The 17,629-nt window shown below is 30.6% G+C and overlaps 2 protein-coding genes across 2 annotated transcripts; one reads left to right on the top strand and one right to left on the bottom strand.

Moving 5' to 3' along the window:
- The first annotated feature begins 91 nt into the window (after positions 1-91).
- LOC139518859 (kxDL motif-containing protein 1-like) lies at positions 92-5,879 on the top strand. Its single transcript, XM_071310498.1, has 4 exons — positions 92-239; positions 2,349-2,501; positions 3,309-3,355; positions 4,675-5,879. Exons 1-4 carry the CDS (start codon positions 130-132, stop codon positions 5,040-5,042), a joined length of 678 nt encoding a protein of 225 aa, XP_071166599.1. The 5' UTR covers positions 92-129; the 3' UTR covers positions 5,043-5,879.
- A 3,184-nt stretch (positions 5,880-9,063) lies between these two features.
- On the bottom strand, positions 9,064-17,217 carry LOC139518857 (NADH dehydrogenase [ubiquinone] iron-sulfur protein 4, mitochondrial-like). Its single transcript, XM_071310496.1, has 5 exons — positions 17,075-17,217; positions 13,888-13,969; positions 13,063-13,238; positions 10,771-10,844; positions 9,064-9,230 (listed from the first exon to the last, which is right to left on the bottom strand). The coding sequence occupies exons 1-5, from the start codon at positions 17,137-17,139 to the stop codon at positions 9,127-9,129; spliced, it is 501 nt and encodes a 166-aa protein (XP_071166597.1). The 5' UTR covers positions 17,140-17,217; the 3' UTR covers positions 9,064-9,126.
- Between the last annotated feature and the right edge of the window lie 412 nt (positions 17,218-17,629).

Here is a 17,629-nt window from a genome sequence, read left to right as displayed (position 1 = left end):
AGCATGATCTAATACTTAGGTTTGTCACATAAAAGATCATATTACATGAGTTAAAAAGATATTTATTCAATCCGGAAAATAGATTCACCGATTTGGTGACCATTTAGTATCGCCAACCAAAAATAAATAATGGAAGAGGAGGAGGAAAGTGATAATTCCTCAACAAAATTTGCCCGGTCAATTGTAGAACAAGTGAATAGGTCGGATATTGAAGCAATGGTCCAGGTTCAGCGTGACATGTACGATATTTCAGTTTTTCTCCCTAAAATTAATAAAAGTGTGTATAAACTGTACAAATGAAGATGTAACAGTCACACAGTAACACTAATCAGCTAATAGGCACTTGTCTGTGACGGGGGTCTCATTGGGGGTTCTGATCCCGGATCCAGCTTTGTTTTGTCAGATTCCTGTATCCACCTTGTACCACGATTTCCCGAGAAATACATGAACAACGACAGTCAACGTATATATCTCCCAAAAACAAATCGTCGCTGTTATACAAAAACCTCGTATCTAAGGTTTTGATTATTTTACACCAGGCAGTAAAAACTGAAATCTTTTTATCGATTATTTAGAATTAAATGTGTATGTTCCACTGTATGCGAAAATATCTGATCTTCTAACCAATAAATTACCAAGACGAGCAAAAATGTCTGCACCTATATTGTATTTTAAAAGCTTTTCATATTATTTCTAAGCTTTATTAGCTTTGAGAACCTAAAATTGATTCAGTAAACTGTAGCTGTTATGATGCCAGCTGCCGTGCCGTTTGTTTTTCTTTTGAGATACGATAATTTCGAACAACAAAATGTCTCACCAATCCGACTACACTTTTTCGTCACATGTCAGAATTCAGGTTAATGATTAGTTAGAAGATCAGATATTTTCGCATACAGTGGAACATACATATTTAATTCTAAATAATCAATAAAAAGATTTCCACAAAAAATTTAGATACGAGGTTTTTGCATAACAGCGACGAAATACACCTAATCGCTATTTATTCCATTCCGGATAAGTTCTAAAATTACACAACTTTTTCATCCAGTTGAAGCTATCTGGGACCCTGTTTAAACAATTCACCATGCATGATACTTTTTAATGAGACCTGTTTAAACTACCGTAAATACTTCCAACAAAATACTTTTTTACTTCAATTTTAATTTTGAAAAAAGTGGATCATACTATATCAAAGTTTTTTGATGATTACTTTCTAAAGTTTATTCTCCCTTAGCTCACTACTGATGACCTCCATTTTCGGCCGGTGACCCCAAACAGGAAGTTGTATAAATGACTGTTTTTCCCGGAATGGACTAAATAGCGATAAGGTGTATTGATAAATCTCGATAACAAGATTTTTATGGTGTTATACTACTTTTAACACTATTAAAGAATATTTAACAAAAGATATTACTCGTTTTTACTTAATTAAAGTGCAATTTGTAGTTTTCACATTTTCTTAATTAAAATATATCAGTGACGCTAAAATCCAAAAAAAATTAAAAAGGCCAAATAAAGTACGAAGTTGAAGAGAATTGAGGACCAAAATTCCTAAAAGTTTTGCCAAATACAGCTAAGGTAATCTATGCCTGAGGTAGAAGAGCCTTTGTACATGTATATTTCATGTCAGCACACAAGTGCCACTGCTGACTACTGGGTTGGTGTCCCATTTAGGACATTCCGCAAATACAAATCATTTTTCTTAAGATTGCATGTACTTTTATTAATTATGAACGCCTTAAACCTTATAATTGTATGCTGTTACACTAATTTAAGCAGTATAAGTTATAACACCATAAAAAATCATGTTATTGGGAAACATCAGTTTGTTTTGAGGATATTAATATGTTCTTGTATTTCTCGGAAAATCGTGGTACCCGACTGACACTATGTATGTAAGCAATTCTCATTTTTTTGTGTCCTCCTAGACTTCATTTCCCGTTTCACGCACATTTTCAAGTGTCATGCTTACAAAAGATCAGCAATACGACGTCAGGTTTTGACCCCAATTAGACCCACTATGACTCTTATCGATCTACAATAATGTATATCATTAACATTGAAATATTCCTGACTGACCTTCCAAGTAGGTTTCTCTCAAAGTCACACACACATTCATTACATGTCAGTTTATTTAATATATTGATTTCCATGAAATTAATTTGAGTTTTATTTTTATATTTCATGCACATTATTCCAAATATTGATCATATGTAATGTTGCAGCTGCAATTGTCAGTCAATCTTTCACTCTTTTCTACATGTACAAATATATATGACGCAAACCATAAACATAATTAAGAAAACACAATATTGATTATATGTTTTATTTGCTGAATATTTTTACAGGTTATCAAGATATGAGAAGACAAATGAAATGTTGATCAATTTCAACCTATTGTCATTATCTCGATTTGAGGCAACAAGTCAGGAATTCAAAAAGCACACACAAGTTTTATATGAAATGAAAAAGGATCTAGACAGTGTATTTCGAAGAATAAGGTAAGAAACATCTAAACTTTTGAATTGGTTCAATTTGTCTAGTCACAGCCTTTTATAGCTGGCTTTATGGTACTGGTTTTGCCTATTGTTGAAAACCTTATGGTGACTTAAAGATAGAACTATAATTTTGTTTTAATTTACAAAATTTAGATTGGTAGTTGTCTCATTTGCAATTATACATTTTGTACCACATCACCATAGTTTATATCAATTATACATTTTGTACCACATCACCATAGTTTATATCAATTGTACATTTTGTACTACATCACCATAGTTTATATCAATTATACATTTTGTACCACATCACCATAGTTTATATCAATTATACATTTTGTACCACATCACCATAGTTTATATCAATTATACATTTTGTACCACATCACCATAGTTTATATCAATTATACATTTTGTCCCACTTCACCATAGTTTATATCAATTATACATTTTGTACCACATCACCTTAGTTTATATCAATTATACATTTTGTACCACATCACCATAGTTTATATCAATTATACATTTTGTACCCCATCACCTTAGTTTATATCAATTATACATTTTGTACCACATCACCATAGTTTATATCATAATAGTCAAAATTGTACAATTTCATACATGTACATTAATGTGTTTATTTTAAGATTATGAAAAATAAAAATAAAAGTGTACAAAATAATAAATACTAATTATATATAAAATCGAGTAAAGCTATATTTTTTAATAAGGAAAAGATTGTGGGTAAGCATGGTAAGTTATGACTAAAAGAAGATCTTATTTATGGAATGGTATTATTACTTTTTACAGGCAATTAAAGCAAAGATTAGGCTCAATGTATCCTGAAGCATTTTCAGGTAAAGAAATAACAATTAGTTATGATTAAAGGAAAGTCATATGTATTCATATGTACATTGTATATGTTACAGTTCGTGGAATGGTGTATATATCTTCTGAAATAAAAGACAGAAAGATGACAGGGTTGTCTTATAATCTAGTTTTACTGATTTTAAACATTTTTTCAGAAATTCGATGTATGATCCAAAATACAAATTCAGTACCAAACATAATTCTAATATTTACTGGTAGAAATTAAGATACATATATTTTGATTTGTAATATTAGGAAGATCATGAATTGTACCTGATGATTACTTTACTAAAGTCATCATAAATTTAATAGTTTGTTGTACCGGTTTACTACAATTAGGCAATATACTCCTACTAAACAGTTTGACAAATATACATGGAACTTCACATAAGTCTGACATAAAACTCTACCTCAGGCTTAAAGGAATTTAATCCTGGTCCAGCAAGTTGAAAGGGAGATAATCAAAAATGTTTACTTCAATATTACAATAAGTGGTAATAGTCATTGTAAGCTATTGGATAAACTAAATAAATTAATTTTGTGAAATTGTGTCATCACACTAATATGAAGTTTTGATTGTCAGAAACAAATCAGGGAAATATTTTTTTTGTGTACAATAAATTAACATTCTGTATCCATATGTATAGAACACTTTTATCATGCCTTAATTTGAAATGAGATATAATCCCTTATATTTCAAAGACAGGATAAAAATAAACAAGTTATTGATTAAAAAATTTACCTGTGTATTAAATAGATTTACATGTGATTAAATTGAATATATATTGAAGGAATGACTGTTATATTTTTTTCTGTCTATGAAGAAATAACATAAACAAATGTGGTGCACATTGAATAACCCTGTATAGTGGGTTAATATTAAGTGTGAACCACATTTTAAAATTATTTTGAATAGACAAAAAAAAATATTACAGTCGTTCCTTATAATTTAATTCTAAATTCCATTTAAAACCGGCGTTAACTTAATCAACTGTAATGAAGTCACAGTCACATGAAAAATTTATGTCTATGAGATGATAAACAAAACACTGTCTACCAATCAGAAGACATGTTACATCCAACATTAAATTGTTAAGAAATAATATAATTTGAAGCCAAAAAAGACTAACCTATTCCATGTATTCTGTGTAGAAAATAAGCTTAAAACATCATATTGCCCTAAATTACTCATTTCAGGGTTGGTTTTTTTTTGGCCAGCTGTGGAAAACTGAACCTATGTTTTCCTATTGCGGTTATACTTAGCCAACCCTAGTTTTAAATGTAATGGTATTTTATTTTATTTCAGTTTGTAGTGATGTTTACAATATGCTGAGTGAAGATGAAGAAGATGGAGAAAATAAAAGTGCAAAAAAAGACAAAAAGAAACATGATAACAAACATTCCAGTGATCATGATTCTCCAGTAACAGCAGACGGTATGAATTCCATGCTGGAGAATCATGGGAAAAAAAGAATTGAACAAAATGGAAGCATTAACTGTGATAAAACAGACAGTGGACCAAAAACAGGAATAATACACAACATATCAATAAACACAGACCAAATTGATCAATTACATATATGTAATTCTGAAATTAATAGTACAAACATTGAGGTTAATAGTGGAAGTAATGAGAAAAGTTCTATACAAAAACAAAAGGAAGAAAATGGATGAATTATCTTGATTTTTTTAATCTTATTGTTGAAAATATTGTATGCACATTTATCGTTATGCATTTCTTCGTTGTGAGTAATTTACCGTTCTAGAGTTAATCCCCTTTTTAACTCAGAAAATTGACAAGCATGAGCCAAGACATTTGTGTCCTCAGACACATTATCCATTTACTCTGAAATCAAAGTTGCTTTTGCACCTTCACAAATTTTCATAAGAAACAAACCATTTTTTGTCACTTCCCTTCCTTAAAAAAAATCATATTCAAGAATTTAAAATTAAACATTTTATTCATAAAAAAAATATATCCCAACAAAAGATGAATGGTTGTTTGCCATATTTCATTCACATTTTAATCAGAATATCCAGTGTCAAAATCATAGTAGCAAAACTTTTTTAGGTTAGCTGACAGCATGTTGAAGTTCCCCCAGTATGACCAAATAACATAACTGCCAGGCTTAATATTTGAGGGTATTTTTGGAAAGATGTTGAATGTATTTTTCATTATAAAGTAAAATATTCCCAACATGTTGTATTCTTACATGCTTCACATTATTTATTAGATTTGTAATTTAGCAGTTTTGTTTTCTGCTTTTTAAAAGTATGTTTAATTTTATTAAATCAGATTATTGCAGAAATAAGATTCTAAATTGTAAACAGCTGGATGACTGAATGCATTCAGTTAAAGACTTACAAAATGAGCTAAAATAGGTTTAAAGCTCTACAAGGTACCATTTAGACATATGTTACAAATGCTATAATAATGTGTATGCTTTTTTTATATTGTTTTGTAATTTAAATACCATACTTTTGGAAATGTGCAATAAAAATATGACTTTATTTCATCATAGTATTTTATGTTGCATGTCAGGCATAATTTTTTTCATGTTCATAAATGTTTTATAAATGAACCTGTCATGAAAGGGAAAAAAAGTATTAGTAACAATTACCTTTATTTGGCCAGTGAAGTGAATTATCCTTAAAATTGTATTTCTAACTCTATTGTCTTACCCGTGCTATTCAATGATTTTCTTGAAGACAGGTTCTGAGATAGCCCTTTTATGGAATTTCATTATGCAGAAGGTCGAAGAGATGGATAATCTATATCTTGTCTATGACCTCATTTCCATTGTTCAACCATCCCCGTATTAGCTCATCTGACACTTTGTTCTTATCACTTGGGGGTCATCTTTCGTGGCCTGTGTCTGTTACTTTTTACAGAAATTTTATACTCTGAAAGTGTTTTGCCAAATGGAACCAATCTTAGTCACAATCATCAATGGGATATCTTATTGAATTAATGTGTCTTGTGATCATGCCTGCAAATCAACTGACAGACATAACAGAATGGCAAAAACTAAAGTTTTGTCTAGATATATTTTTCTGGTAGCAATACACAGGAAAAAAAATGCTTACACATAAATTTTAACCATCCTTTTTCCCTTGCTTTCTTACAAATAATCCTTGATGTTTGGGTTATGTGTCTATGTATGGAAACAGCATTTTTCATATATTTAATTTAAGATAGTTACAAACAGTGAAATATAATCTCTTTTTGATGTTATCATGACAACAATCTGCATTTATTTGATATAAAACATTGCAAAAAGGGGTGAAGATGTCACAAAAGTCCCCACAATTTGGTACAAAGAAGAATATCAATTCATTAGAGTCATACCTTATCTAAAACCAATGCCATTTATCCATCTATAGGTCAAATTAAAATCATATATATGCATTTTACCTCAATTTTCCATTATTACTGTATTAGGATGTTTAAGGGTCAAACATTTGTTTGAAATCATTTAAAAATTAATTTCTGGACCTAAGAGAGGTAATGGATATGTAAATACAGACTGTTACGGCCAGAAATCGCCTTTAAATTGTAGCCAACAAAAGACACAAATCAATAATAAGATTTAACAATATTTATAATACAAAATTTTACAAGAAGTATTACACAAATATTACTGTCAACTTAACTGTCAAAATATGAGTCCAATCTTTTATCTTTATCTGTATCCGGATATCTTTCGGAATCCAATCTGAATATTACGTTCACTACTAAGGTCACAATCCAGTATGATGTTGTTTGTAGAATAAAAGTGTCAATCCAAATGCTGTGAATGCTAATGTCTATCGATGTCTAAGTCCAAGTCCAAGAGTAAGAATGAGTCTTTAACTTGAGTGTCTGTATATATATATATATATATAGTTGTCACGGAAAATTCTAGAACAGTCTATAATGGAACATCCTAGAAAGTTACAACGGAAGTTTCTAGTAAAATGTAGAAGTTCATACAAAAATAAACTAGTAAACTATAGAAATGTTTCAAAGTCAATAAGAGAGGTGGGGCTATATAATTTCCATGGAAACGATACTTGCAAATGATAATAAATGTACATACCAAATATCATTGACTTAACATTAGCAGTTCATCTTAAACTGATCTAATCACAAACTAATACATGTAAACTAAGATAAGTTTCCAAGTCATTAGACTGTGACTGAGGGGTTAGGCCAAATATTCTCCATGGAAATGAGATGTGCCAATGCATATACAACTCAATACCAATTAATATTGGCCTACCACTAATGGTTCCCCTTGAATTGACCTAATCACAAACTAATACATAACTCAGAAAAATATTCAAAGTTAATAGAGCATAACTAAGGGGGCGGAGCCAAATAATCTCCATGGAAATGAGATATACTGATGCGTACAAAACAACATACCAAATATCATTGACCTACCACTTGTGGTTCCCCATAAACTAACCTAATCACAAACTAATACATGTAAAATAAGCAAAGGTTTCAAAGTCAATAGACCATGACTAAGGGGGCAGAGCTAAATTATCTCCATGGAAACAGCATACCTGTGTTTTGCTTTTAGACTCTGTTAAGGCGAGACAAAAAACAATATTGATGTTTGTATAAACCCACTTGAAAGCTATATTCTTCTTCAGGTAGCTAAAAATCAATTTTATTACAGATAAATTTCACATTTTAAAAAATCACTGTGGCCAAAATGGGAAACTTAGGCTTGTTTTTCTTGATACAGGGTTGCTGCTCAAAAAGAAGGTATTAAATCAAGTTCTGAGTGGTGAACTTGAAATCTCTGAAATTTTAACATACACCGTAACAAGTTGGTTGACTGTTTTGGAATATCTGTTTCACAGATGAGAACGAATTATTTCCAATTGTAATTAGACCTAATTACATTCCCATCCCCTTTTTCCCAAATGTGACCTCCTGTATAAGACTTATCACCGGGTTTGTGCAGAATCTGCTTATCCTACAGGAGCACCTGAAATAACCCCCAGTTTTTGGAAGGATTCATGTTGCTTTGTCTTTTGTTTTCTATGTAGTGTTCTGATTTTTGTCAGTTTCTTTTTTTAGCCATGATGTTGTCAATTTAATATTGACATGAGTTTGAATGTCTCCTTGGTATCTTGTATCTCTCTTTAACATTGGTGCTTTGTGTCTATTGTAGCTCTCTTTTACATTGGTGCTTTATGTCTATTGTATCTCTCTTTTACATTGGTGCTTTGTGTCTATTATTCTTTATGTAAATTATTTCTTCCTTGTACAGTACTGGTCAATTGCAACTGATTATAACTTTGATGTGCTGTTAAACAGTAGAAGGTATGGAGAGGGTTGAACAATCACTATAAAATTTAACAATGACACATTATGTGCATGCCTATTATTCTTTTTTTCTTTTTGGTTCATGTCTATCATATATGTTTATTGTAAATTGTTGTTAGAAATTAGGCCTTTAGATATCTAGTTTAAATTATTTCCAATTTTTCATGTCAGTCCCTTTTTAACAAATTGTATGGTATAGCCTATTCTTATTGTAGAATGACGTAAAATGGCTCACAGTAGGTTAAATCCACTTCAACTTAACTCTTGTGGATACATGAAAATATCACCTTGGTCATCATACCTCATCTCCTTATTTTGTATTGTTGAGTACATAAAAACAGCATAAATATTAAAATGTATAAAAAAAACATGTACGCAAACTGATATTTTAATATGTACAAAGAACAAACAAGTATAAATATTGGAAAATTGTTATTATTTTGTTGACGATCGAGTTCTTTTGTTCCAGCTATAGTTTGCTCCATATGACTTTGGTTTAAACTTGGTTTCTTTAACTTCCTCCACATGATAGTTCCACCCTAAATAGAATAATAATCACAGCACATTAGTTGATGGTATCTATTCAGGAAATGCTCTATTTTAAGAAATTATCAAGTACAGAATATCACTTTGTCAGCACTTCCTGTTATGTACTGTGTACGGTCAAAAATTGCTCATACTAATGTTAAACATTGTTAAACAGGCTGATTTCTTAGTTATATAGATTTCTTCTCTGGAATATTCAGAAACCTGTTTTACAGTGAATCACTCAATGCTCTTCAACTTCGTACTTCATTTGGCCATTTTAATTTTTTTAGATTAGAGAGTCACTGATGAGTCTTTTGTAGACGAAAAGCTCGTCTGGCGTAAATACAAAATTAAATCGTGGTTTCTATGATGAGTTTATTCACAATCACCAACATTCGCTGTTAAAATTCACGATCAAGTATACTTTTTATAACTACCGGTATCATTATGTAAGTTCTGTTAATCATAAGTGTCCGTCTTCTTTTAAGTACCTTTGTGTGTATTCTCTTACAAGACTTACTCTGCCATACTAACAAAATGTGGTCTTAAGTTCAGTTTGTGATTCTTAATTAAATGCCCTAATTTTTTTTATAAAAGAATCATAATTCATATTGGACAAAAGTTGGTGAAATAGTGTTTTCAAAAGTAGATAATTAGGCTAAACTAGTATAAAACTATTTATATTGGTCATATTAAGATTTACTCATATACTTTAAAATCAATCAACTTAATGTTTTACATAATATCAACTTATTATTCTATAAACTGTTAACATAATTTTATTTATTACAAACAAAAATGTTTGGCTAAGTTTTACATGTTGCATTGTTTTTGATCCAACTTTTTTTTACTTTAAATTAAAAACAAGAGTGCACAATATGAAATGTCTAGCCTGTTTTACTGTGCATTGTAGGTCTTTACAATAAAGATTTTTACTACAAATATCATATTAACTTAATATTTTTAAAGATCCATGACAATAAGGTCAAGGTCTGATAAATCCTGTCAGACAGACATTTTCAACTTACAATTATTTCCATATAGCAAATAGAGTTTACCTATTGCTTATGGTGATTGAAAACAAGCCAAAACATAATGAATCATGAAAATGAGGACAAGGTCAGATTAAACCTACCAGACAGACGTGTAAACCAAACAATCATTCAATACATCAAACATAGTTGACACACGGCTTATAGTATCTGAGAAACTGATCTAATGATATAACTTTCACCTTGATCACTGATCCATTCAATGAGGTCAAGGTTAGGTGAAGGACATGTAGACATTGCAAGGAACCTAGTTATCCTATCACTTATAATAAATGAAAAATTAACATGACAGAAAAACTATGTCTAGCATACTTGTAAACATCAACCATGATTTAAAAGAAAAATTTGAGACAATCCATAAATAATATGGCATGTTGTACTACATGTACTACTCAGCAACAAACTTTTTAACATCACATTTTTCAATCTATATGAAACAATGGATTTTCGTGGCAGGCAAGACAAAATCAACATTTTTAAAAGTCTTTAAATGACCTACCATTTTTCTCTACAAAAGCAATAGCATCCTCTGGTGTTAAGAAGGTGCAGTTCAAGTTGGAGAGAGGATCACCTCTGAAAAATATTTTTTTTTAATTATATATAATGACAAGAAAATCTACTATTATAATTTTAACAAAACATTCCGGCAAAAGTTGTCAACAGTTTCTTTCTACTATAGGAAAAGAAAAAGATGAAGTATTAAAATAGCTCCCCATATTATTTTTATTTCAAGTTATTCAGTTTTGAAGATCTTCAACATATTGAAGTTAAGAAGTATTATGTAGATATAGATTAATATAACTCAACAGGACATTACCAGTAACTGGTTAATTGAAAAATTTCAAAGAGCAGAACAATAGTTGATGCTAGTGACTGTCTTGATTAAAATAGCAAAGTTCCTTCAATAGTCTTTGTTTTCTGCTTGTAACTGTAGTTATTTTGAATAATGTATCATGTACATTTTACCCATTATGTCCAAAAAAACATATTCCTTATTTGATTATGAAATGATTTTTTCCTACTCTTTAATAATGCATGTAGGTCTTGATCATGTAGAATACTCTGAATTAATACTGTAAAATCAGTAATTATTGTGATGTTTTTATTATTGCGAAAAATGTAACAGGGTTATAAAATCACAATAATTTAAAGTTTTTTTTTTTATGGACACCATCACGATTTGGTGGATCCATATGATGTTTCGTTGACCAAACTAGCTAAGGACATTTTTACCACATGGTAGATTGTGTTTTGTCATAATGTCGTCTAATCTTTTAATTACCAAACGTGACTTATTCCCGATTGTGACTGTTTTGCCGAGTGTGAACTCGCATTACTATAAGACGTGGTACGGTACTTATCCTTCCCAAATTCATGTATTTAGTTTAAATGTTTTATGTTATATTTGTAATTCTCATCGGAGTTTGTCAAATGTGTTGACGTCTTTTCTATTATATTTATGTGTTATGGTAAAGAAAATTAATCACTGCCTTCATTTATCAGATTTGATTTCGTTCAAAGTAATCAGTACGATATTTTACGTTTGAAGTTAGATTCATAACAAACCGAACATAGTTTTATAATATAGTTAATTGCTACCTCAGTTTTATATTAATAAGAATTAAAATGTGCTTTGTTATTAAATGCAATATCAGTATTTAGTTCAAATATATAATCTTAAATTAATCCTAATTCTATCTTATTCATTCTTATGTGACGTCATTTTTCATTTTTTGATGCTCTGTTTTACTAATTCAAATGACGTCATTTTTTCGTCATTTTTCAGTTTCAAATAGGACGTCACTTGGCGTAGAGGTTTAAACGTATTCGGATGTGTCTACTTTTGTGTTTCAAATGTCTGGTTATGTAAATGTATTTCAGTTGTTTCCTGTAATTAGTTAATACTTCAGCTTTATCATGTACATCTTTTGAATATTCATTTTATTAAATTTACTGTTTGCAACAGTATAAATTACTCTAAATTATAGGGATTTTCTGGTAACTTAACAGAAAACCCTTGCCGTTTTTGGCACAACCTTTTTGATCTTTTGGTCCTCGATACTGTTCAACTTTGTACTCGTTTCGACTTTCAAACTTTTGTATCTGTGCGTCACACATAGGTCTTGTGTGGACAAAATACACTTCTGGCGTATTAAAATTTTGAACTTGTTGCCTTTTGTTGGCTGTTGTTCGTGTGATTCTTTGTCAATTGTGTTCTCCAATTTATTTATATTGTAGTCCTGTGTTGTCATTTTGATGTTATATTTCACATGGCCATAAAAGTGCGAGGTTTGGCATGCCACAAAACCAGGTTCAACCCACCATTTTTTCCTTTAAAAATGCCCTGTACCAAGTCAGGAATATGGTCATTGTTATATTATAGTTCGTTTCTGTGTGTATTACATGATAACGTTGTGTCGTTTGTTTTCTCTTATTTTTGAGTGTAAATTCACATTGCGATAAGACGTGTCACGGTACTTGTCTATCCCAAATTCATGTATTTGGTTTTGATGTTTTATATATATTATTCTCGTGGGATTTTGTCTATGTGTGTTACATTTTAGTGTTATGTCGTTGTTCTCCTCTTATATTTAATGCGTTTCCCTCGGTTTTAGTTTGTTATCCCGATTTTGTTTTTTGTCCATGGATTTATGAGTTTTGAACAGCGGTATACTACTGTTGCCTTTATTTAAACTAGAATTTTGAAATTTTTATAAGAATAAATACGATTTTTCTCAATATTGCAATAATATGTGAACGCAATATTTTCTGAATTTACAGTATGACCTACGTAGATGTCCATCCCATCAATGGATTTTCCCATCTCTCTTGAGTATCAAACTCAATTTTCCAGCGTCTTTGACTATATGTTCCTGACTGCATAGCATTTTTAGCTGGTAGAAATATTCTAACTTGACGAGTCTTTATCTGTTCTTCTGGTACTCCTGATAATACTGCAAGATCAGGCTAAAACAAACAACTACATGTCAGATTTAATATAAAAAAAAACATCTTTGAAGATCTAATTTCTTTAGAAAAAATATTTATATCATGATTCAAGTTTTTTATATATTGCTTTAATTTGTCCTGTACATGCACCTCAAGGCCCACTGGTTTATAACTTGCTCTGTCTGTCATTACACCTTTTGAAATAAGGCCAAAGTTGTTGGCTCAATAAATTAATAAGGTGTCAGATCTTTAGTGCCATTTTCAGATTGACATATATGTATATTGTAGGTCTGTGTCCTTGGTTTAAAGAATGCATGGTACATTTTTACCTCTCAGTAATTTGGGTAAATTTTGTTGAGTTGGAGACTTGCTGTCCAAATTTAAATTGACCAAAAATGTGTACTTTAATAATCGTTTTAAGAAACCCATTTGTATGTACTCAATAGTTTCACAGTAAACATAAATAACTATTTTTATCAATACTAAATAGAACTTCAAAATCAACACTTGATTATTTATAAAAATTTAGTTCATTAAATTTAACTAATATATGTAGAAGTAGAAATATTAAAAAACAATACTTGGATAAACTATATTAAGTGTTTAGTCCTATATATATAGTTATAGTATCTTGCTACAAAGATAAAAATTCTATACAATAGTATACCTTTTCATCAACTATAACTTCATTTTTTTCACTTGTCTTTAGAGATTTATTTGAAACCCTTTCAGCAGATACAAAAATTCCTCTGAAAAATAAAATATGTGGTTTTAAGGAACATATGGTTTTGATAAACATGAACACAAGATTATACATGTACATTTGCTGCAACACTATGAGCTATCACCATGTTTTAAAGTGTGGTGACTCCTGTGTTTAGCAAAATTGAGAATGGAAATGGGGAATGTGCCAAAGAGACAACAACCTGACCATAGAAAAAAACAACAGCAGAAGGTCACCAACAGGTCTTAGCACATTCTTATAAATATCATTGTTATTCTGGAAATTAAAAAGAACGTCATAGAAAAAAACAACAACATGATAATACATTTTGTAAAAAGAAAATGATTGAAAGTTAATAGCTGGTTGTCAAATTTCTATCATCGAAAACTTGCTCCCCTCACCATTTAAAAATAACTTAAATTTCATTGGTAATAACTCCAACACAATAATTAAGATTATAACAATATATAATTCTTATATGATTTGCATATTAGGGAATACGTTGATATGATTGGTCGAGAGGACTTCCAGTAGTTGATCTTGATGTTGGTTATTTTTGATAGACGATGTTGACCGAACTTCTTTTCGTAACTAATGTAAACAAGATGGCAGCGATAATAACAACGACATTAATAAAATTTATTTTCACTGTAAGTTAATTTTAAATATAATATAAAAAGAGAATTTGTCCTATTTGCAAGGATGGAATTGAAGATGAGTTCCATTTCCTCATTCAATATAAAGTGTTAGAACTTTCTATAATAGAAATGCTCTTTTGTAATTTAAGTGATATAGTTCAATCTTTTGTTATATATATATGTATGTGTGAACAAGATAAGTTTAGTTTCATTTTGAAAAGTAATGATACGGACATTAGTACTGTAAGTGTAGCTGGAATAAGTGATATGTATGATTTGAACATTCATTTAAAAGCAAACATAATGTAGTTTTAAGAGCTTATATAGTATTAAAGCTGATTGTAATAGCTTGAATTAATAGTATTGTATGAATAACACCTCCACGCAATGAAAATATGTATCTCTTATCATTGAGAAAACATGTTTTTTTCTGTCATTGTCTGTATTGGTATTTTGTAAATGTCGGCTGGTATCATTTCTGTATAGGAATTTACACCAATAATAATATTTGATTTGATTTGATTTATAATAAAACACAAAAACATTCGTTTAAATGATAATAAGAATTTTTGCAGTTTACTTTTTATCAGAAATAAAATTTCATTGAGTACATTTTTTTGCATTAACCAACAAATATATTCATGCACCAGGCCTATCCAATGACATAGATATACAATTTACGTGTGATAGAGGTAATGAGTGTTGAAAAATATATTCCCTATCTCCAATTTGAAAGATTATAAGGATTAAACGCCTTTGGACTTTGGACTTTTATGATATGTTTGTGAGTAACTTGGTCCAGTTTATACACCAATAACTTCCTTTAAAAAAGCGTTTAATCCTATAATAGACGTATTTACACTTGTATGCAAATTTGTCCGCCATTACGTAAAATCACACAGGTTCCTGTAAACTTTGACATCATAATTTAAATTATTTGACGTCACAATTTAAAAGTGATTGTTGCTTAACGTCATAAGGTAATTCGGAGTGGATCTAAGGTCATTCGGAGGCAAGATCCAGCTAAATACCAAAAGTGTAAATACGTTTAAAACATTGGTTATAAAATCGGATATGTTCCTTATGTCGTCACTCCTTACCCTACCATTTTCACGAATTTGACAACCGAATTAGACTATTTACCAGATTTTTAATAACATAAGCAACACTTCAGGTGACATATGTGGAGCAGGATTTGCCTACACTTCCGGAACACCTGAGATCACCCCCAGTGGCCCCAGTTTTTGGTGGGGTTCGTGGTTGGTTATTTTTTAGTTTTCTATGTTGTGTCTTCTGAAATATTATTTGTCTGTTTGTATTTTTATTTTTAGCCATGGCGTTGTGAGTATATTTTAAATCTATTAGTTTGACTGTCCCTCTGTAAGTCGTAACAACAAAAATCAAAAATAGCCGTTCTATCACAGGCACTTGTTTTCTATCCATGGGAAGATCTACAGGGATAGGAATTATAGTTAACCCGTACCAATGTAAACTCGTACCAACGTCAACTCGTACCACTAAAAAAAACCTTGTACCACTGCTAACTCGTACCAACTTATTTAAATGCATTTGATTGGTGTTTAATTATGAATATATACTGTTATTTTTCTCAATACCTCTTAAGTCTGTAAAATGTATATAACTTGAAAGTACAATGACCAATCTGTAGCTAATGTTCTATGTGTATTAGATATAGACAATACCTTGGCAGATTTGATTTGTTGTCTCCCTTGAATCATTCTTTTTTTAAACTACTACTAATAACCATTGGATTTAATTTTTAATCATTTAAATCAGTTACATTGAATAGATTTGGGTACTTTTCTGTTGTTTCTCAAAGGAATTTTATTCACTGAAAGAATTAATTTAGTGTGTTTTAAAGGTTGTAAATTGTTTATGACCAACATGTTAAAAGTATGATTTTTTTTATAAATAATATTTTGCACAAGGTTATGATTACCGACCGAGCAATATAGCCAGTAAGATCGTTAATAACTTCTATGTATTGTTTTCAAAATATGACAACTTCTTTTAACATTTCAAGTAATGTTATGTTCATTTAATGTGTCAGATATGCATTGCTTTAATAGGGAGTAGAGACACCTTCGGAGGAAAGTAAATGATACCTAAAAAAAAAACGTATTTTTGTCCAAGTTATCATTAAAATCCAGTATAAAATTACAGTTATTATATTTTTTTTTTATTAATTTTAGTAAGAAAAAACACCACAAAACATTCGTATTTTTTAATATATTTTTAATGGTACGACTTCCCAGTGGTACGACTTTACGTTGGTACGAGTTCACTTTTTTGGTACGAGTTAACATGGTACGAGTTTCCGTTGGTACGAGTTAACTTGCTTCGCAGGGATAGTAGATCTTCCCATGGATAGAAAACAAGTGCCTGTGCGTTCTATTTAGGATACAGTACCAATTAACCATTTGACGTCAAAAAAAATATCAGAGCTTTTGTTATTGGCTTGTGATATATACCTGCAGTTTTGAAGAGAAATATATTTCTTTAGGCCGTTACGGAGACCAAGGGCAAGCGATGTCATTTTTTTTTCAACAGGAAGTAGCAGCTGTGTTACCTCCCTTTAAATAATTTTACATTTTCTTCCTCCCAAATGTGGTACACCGCATGTAGGTTACGCGATTCATTCGTGACCACTGTATTTTTAGCTCACCAGGTCGGAAGGGCCAAGTGAGCTTTTCTCATCACTTGGCGTCCGGCGTCGTCCTCCGTCGTCGTTAACTTTTACAAAAATCTTCTCCTCTGAAACAACTTGGCCAAATTTGAAATTAAACCAAACTTGGCCACAATCATCATTGGGGTATCAAGTTTAAAAAAATGTGTCCGGTGATCAAGATGGCCGCCATGGCTAAAAATAGAACATAAGGATAAAATGAAGATTGGGGCTTATAACTCTGAAACCAAAGCATTTAGACCTGACAGTGGTATTATTGTTGATCAAGTGAAGATCTATCTGCCTTGAAATTTTCAGATGAATCGGACAACCGGTTGTTAGGTTGCTGCCCCTGAATTGG

Source organism: Mytilus edulis, chromosome 4, assembly GCF_963676685.1.
Source record: "Mytilus edulis chromosome 4, xbMytEdul2.2, whole genome shotgun sequence".
Classification (NCBI taxonomy): domain Eukaryota; kingdom Metazoa; phylum Mollusca; class Bivalvia; order Mytilida; family Mytilidae; genus Mytilus; species Mytilus edulis.
The sequence above is the reverse complement of the archived record's forward strand: the minus strand, read 5'-3'. Positions and strand labels throughout refer to the sequence as shown.

Excerpts from the sequence above, each read along its gene's own strand:
- LOC139518857 (XM_071310496.1), bottom strand. The coding sequence starts at position 17,139 with ATGACATCGCTTGCCCTTGGTCTCCGTAACGGCCTAAAGAAATATATT. Across the intron at positions 13,970-17,074 it reads ATTTCTCTTCAAAACTGCAG|AGGAATTTTTGTATCTGCTG; the intron begins GTATATATCACA and ends TTTATTTTTCAG. Across the intron at positions 10,845-13,062 it reads TTGATGGGATGGACATCTAC|AGGTGATCCTCTCTCCAACT; the intron begins GTAGGTCATACT and ends AATATTTTTCAG.
- LOC139518859 (XM_071310498.1), top strand. The coding sequence starts at position 130 with ATGGAAGAGGAGGAGGAAAGTGATAATTCCTCAACAAAATTTGCCCGG. Across the intron at positions 240-2,348 it reads GTCCAGGTTCAGCGTGACAT|GTTATCAAGATATGAGAAGA; the intron begins GTACGATATTTC and ends ATATTTTTACAG. Across the intron at positions 3,356-4,674 it reads GTATCCTGAAGCATTTTCAG|TTTGTAGTGATGTTTACAAT; the intron begins GTAAAGAAATAA and ends ATTTTATTTCAG.